The sequence below is a fragment of the Oncorhynchus gorbuscha genome, linkage group LG23 (assembly GCF_021184085.1).
Source record: "Oncorhynchus gorbuscha isolate QuinsamMale2020 ecotype Even-year linkage group LG23, OgorEven_v1.0, whole genome shotgun sequence".
NCBI lineage: Eukaryota > Metazoa > Chordata > Actinopteri > Salmoniformes > Salmonidae > Oncorhynchus > Oncorhynchus gorbuscha.
Window position 1 is genome coordinate 2,509,696 of NC_060195.1, and position 5,000 is coordinate 2,514,695.

At 43.2% G+C, this 5,000-nt stretch overlaps 1 protein-coding gene across 1 annotated transcript in view; it reads right to left on the reverse strand.

Annotated features, from left to right (window-relative positions):
* LOC124011572 (lysophosphatidic acid receptor 4-like) overlaps positions 1 to 5,000 on the reverse strand; it is a 24,413-nt gene that overhangs the window by 4,372 nt on the left and 15,041 nt on the right. Inside the window, exons 2-5 of the mRNA XM_046325029.1 lie at positions 4,783 to 5,000; positions 3,992 to 4,282; positions 1,205 to 1,437; positions 677 to 802 (exon numbers count right to left, since the gene is read on the reverse strand). The exon at positions 4,783 to 5,000 is cut by the window's right edge and continues 251 nt beyond it. Coding sequence (XP_046180985.1) covers positions 677 to 802; positions 1,205 to 1,437; positions 3,992 to 4,282; positions 4,783 to 5,000 — 868 coding nt within the window. The remainder of the gene's footprint in view (positions 1 to 676; positions 803 to 1,204; positions 1,438 to 3,991; positions 4,283 to 4,782) is intronic.

The following is a 5,000-nucleotide window of genomic DNA, read 5'->3' on the forward strand; positions in this document are numbered from 1 at the left end:
GTTGAATTCAGACATAACAGCAACATCTCACAGAAGTCCTCTACCTGCGAATCTGAGACCATGATTGTCTTTCTGTTGTGGGTGTGGTAGCAAAGCAACCTTTATTTGCATGCAATTAACATATATTGATATGCATTACCATTTCTCCTGACAGTGGAAGAACTGCTCAGGCGAGCTGCAGGAAGGCTTCACCTGCACTATGCCAAAAGAGCGGCAGAGACTCCCGAACTATCATCAGACTTTTTGACGGGGCACACTGCATTGTTTCAGACGGCATTCAATCCCTGCTCTTCCAAAGAGAAAGTGACATATTTTTTTGTTTGGAGCGGAGATACAGTGGCTTTGAACTAGGGCTTAAACTCAGAAACCTGATTTCTCCATCCTGAACTGTCCCCTCGCTCTCTTTCTCCATCTCTCTCTCTCTTTTTATTTCTCTCTCACCCGTAGTGTCAGAACTGAGTCTCATTCACTCCCGTATCTTTCCCATTGCTGGCGAGAGCATATGCGTCCTGGGTGTTTCTAGTGAGTGATGCTTCTTGTGAGTCTCTCCTGGTGACTGTCCAGTCCCGTGTGTCTCTCCACGGTCTCCCATCCCTGGTCATTGTCCCTGTGTCCTGCTGCGTCTCTGCCTCACTACTCAGGTGTGTGTCGCTGCGGGGATGCTCTCAGCCCGGACCCCTCCCTTCCCCCTGTGGTGAGACTCTTCTGGAAGGACTCAGATGTAAAGTAGTACACCACTGGGTCTAGGCAGCAGTTGAGGGTGGCCAGACACAGGGTGATGGGGTACAGCGTCCGGACAAACCTTCACATTCAGAAAAACGCTAATTATTGGCCTCAATGTGGCAAGTAATTTTGCACCAAACACCATATTGTACATAGAGATAGACTAAATCACATATCTACAAACAACACAATTCAGAGGACAACGTTTTTATAAAAATTGACATGTTGATTTATTGATTTCTTAAAATGCAAGTGCTAAAGTAAGTCGCTCTGGATAAGAGCGTCTGCTAAATGACTTAAATGTAAATGTAAAGTGTTAAAGTTGTCCAGAGCCTGGGTCTGCACCATGGTGTAGAGGAAGAGGATTGAGTTGTAGGGTTAGGGTTAGTTATACCTCTCAAGGTTACAGTTGGCCAGAGCCTGGGTCTGCACCATGGTGTAGAGGAAGAGGATTGAGTTGTAGGGTTAGGGTTAGTTATACCTCTCAAGGTTACAGTTGGCCAGAGCCTGGGTCCGCACCATGGCATATAGGAAGAGGATGGAGTTGTAGGGGACGAAGCAGATGATGAAGATGGCCAAGTGGACGAGGATCATACGGAGCACCCGGCGCTTGCTGTTGCAGCCGTGGCCGATGGTCCCTGGGCGACGGAGGGTTCTCAGCACCAGAGAGGAACACACCAGGTTGGTTAGGAGTGGGAGGAGAAAACCTACGATCTGGAGAGGACAGGAATAGCTTAGCACATAAATAAATAATAAGATACACCCATATAGACACACTGATACACACACACTGATATACACACTGATATATATATACACACACTGATATACACACTGATATATATATGTATATATATATATATATATATATATATATACACACTGATATATATATATATATATATATATATATATATATATATATATATATATATATATATATATATATATATATATATATACACACACTGATATACACACTGATATATATATGTATATATATATATATATATATATATACACTGATAGACACACTGATATATACAGTGCCTTGCGAAGGTATTCGGCCCCCTTGAACTTAGACCTTTTGCCACATTTCAGGCTTCAAACATAAAGATATAAAACTGTATTTTTTGTGTGAAGAATCAACAAGTGAGACACAATCATGAAGTGGACGGACATTTATTGGATATTTCAAACTTTTTTTTAAAATCAAAAACTGCGCCACCTTTTGCTGCGATTACAGCTGTAAGTCGCTTGGGGTATGTCTCTATCAGTTTTGCACATCGAGAGACCAAAATTTTTTCCCATTCCTCCTTGCAAAACAGCTCGAGCTCAGTGAGGTTGGATGGGGAGCATTTGTGAACAGCAGTTTTCAGTTCATTCCACAGATTCTCGATTGGATTCAGGTCTGGACTTTGACTTGGCCATTCTAACACCTGGATATGTTTATTTTTGAACCATTCCATTGTAGATTTTGCTTTATGTTTTGGATCATTGTCTTGTTGGAAGACAAATCTCCGTCCCAGTCTCAGGTCTTTTGCAGACTCCATCAGGTTTTCTTCCAGAATGGTCCTGTATTTGGCTCCATCCATCTTCCCATCAATTTTAACCATCTTCCCTGTCCCTGCTGAAGAAAAGCAGGCCCAAACCATGATGCTGCCACCACCATGTTTGACAGTGGGGATAGTGTGTTCAGGGTGATGACCTGTGTTGCTTTTACACCAAACATAATGTTTTGCATTGTTGCCAAAAGTTCAATTTTGGTTTCATCTGACCAGAGCACCTTCTTCCACATGTTTGGTGTGTCTCCCAGGTGGCTTGTGGCAACCTTGAAATCTTTAAGAAATGGCTTTCTTCTTGCCACTCTTCCATAAAGGCCAGATTTGTGAAATATACGACCGATTGTTGTTCTATGGACAGAGTCTCCCACCTCAGCTGTAGATCTCTGCAGTTCATCCAGAGTGATCATGGGCCTCTTGGCTGCATCTCTGATCAGTCTTCTCCTTGTATGAGCTGAAAGTTTAGAGGGACGGCCAGGTCTTGGTAAATTTGCAGTGGTCTGATAATCCTTCCATTTCAATATTATCACTTGCACAGTGCTCTTTGGGATGTTTAAAGCTTGGGAAATCTTTTTGTATCCAAATCCGGCTTTAAACTTCTTCACAACAGTATCTCGGACCTGCCTGGTGTGTTCCTTGTTCTTCATGATGCTCTCTGCGCTTTTAACGGACCTCTGAGACTATCACAGTGCAGGTTCATTTATACAGAGACTTGATTACACACAGGTGGATTGTATTTATCATCATTAGTCATTTAGGTCAACATTGGATCATTCAGAGATCCTCACTGAACTTCTGGAGAGAGTTTGCTGCACTGAAAGTAAAGGGGCTGAATTATTTTGCACGCCCAATTTTTCAGTTTTTGATTTGTTAAAAAAGTTTGAAATAACCAATAAATGTCGTTCCACTTCATGATTGTGTCCCACTTGTTGTTGATTCTTCAAAAAAAATACAGTTTTATATCTTTATGTTTGAAGCCTGAAATGTGGCAAAAGGTCGCAAAGTTCAAGGGGGCCAAATACTTTTTGCAAGGCACTGTATATATATATAAATATATATATACACTGATATACACACTGATATACACTGATAGACATACTGATTGAATTACATACTTTGAGAGGCCAGGATTCAATCCCATTGTGTTTAAAGACAAGGTGGCTTTTAAAGCAATATTACCGGCGTTCCCAGAGATATTTCAATCTTACCGCGTTCCCAGAGATCTTTCAATCTTACCGGCGTTCCCAGAGATCTTTCAATCTTACCGGCGTTCCCAGAGATCTTTCAATATTACCGCATTCCCAGAGATCTTTCAATCTTACCGCATTCCCAGAGATCTTTCAATCTTACCTCATTCCCAAAGATCTTTCAATATTACCGCGTTCCCAGAGATCTTTCAATCTTACCGCATTCCCAGAGATATTCCAATCTTACCGCGTTCCCAGAGATCTTTCAATATTACCGCATTCCCAAAGATATTTTTAAGGTCAGATGTTGGATGAATTGGAGATGACCTTCAAAATGTCAAGCACGCTGTAATCTGTTTCTGATTTAAACGCGGCCTACGTCTCCCAGGTGATCGAATAGAATCCTTCTCTCTCTTCCTCCCTCCCTGCCTCCATCCCCCTCTCTCTCTCTCTCTCTCTCTCTCTCTCTCTCTCTCTCTCTCTCTCTCTCTCTCTCTCTCTCTCTCTCTCTCTCCTCACCTCTATAAAGATAGTGATCTTAGACAGGTATGTCTTCCAGGTGCTCTTGGAGAATCCCTCGAAGCAGGCCGTGGCGCGGTTCGCCTGGTTGATCGTGGAAAAGAAGGTGACCGATATCCCTCCACCCACGATGGTGAGCCAGACCGCAGCACACACCAGGCCTGCGTTCCTCCTCGTGCGGACTGAGCGTGAGCGGAAGGGGTAGACGATGGCCAGAAAGCGGTCCACGCTGATGCAGGTGAGGAACAACATGGAACCGTAGATGTTGGTGATGAACGCTGTTCCTGATACCTGAAGGAGAGAGATTGAATGGTTAATTGATTCATTCCTTCATTACCTGATACCTGGGGGAAGGAGAGAGATTGAATGGTTAATTGATTCATTTCCTTCATTACCTGACACCTGGGGGAAGGAGAGAGATTGAATGGTTAATTGATTCATTCCTTCATTACCTGATACCTGGGGGAAGGAGAGAGATTGATGGTTAATTGATTCATTCCTTCATTACCTGATACCTGGGGGAAGGAGAGAGATTGAATGGTTAATTGATTCATTCCTTCATTACCTGATACCTGGGGGAAGGAGAGAGATTGAATGGTTAATTGATTCATTCCTTCATTACCTGATACCTGGGGGAAGGAGAGAGATTGAATGGTTAATTGATTCATTCCTTCATTACCTGATACCTGGGGGTGGAATAGATGTATTAGGCAGAAAGACACATACAGCCAAACATCTGTGCAATGACAGAACAGTTCACATGGTGAAAAGGGCTAGAAACTAGTAACTACCTTGCAAAGTTCATCTCCAAAGGGCCAGTGTCGGTTGACGTTGTAGTAGACCTTGAAGGGCAGTGTGAACACAAACACAAGGTCTGACAACGCCAGGTTAGTCATGAACAGCGTTGTCTCGTTGCGTAGCTTCATCCGGAAGCAGAACACAAAGAGAGCAGCACAGTTGGTGCAGAGCCCCAGGACAAACACCACGCTGTAGACCACGCTGTACAGGT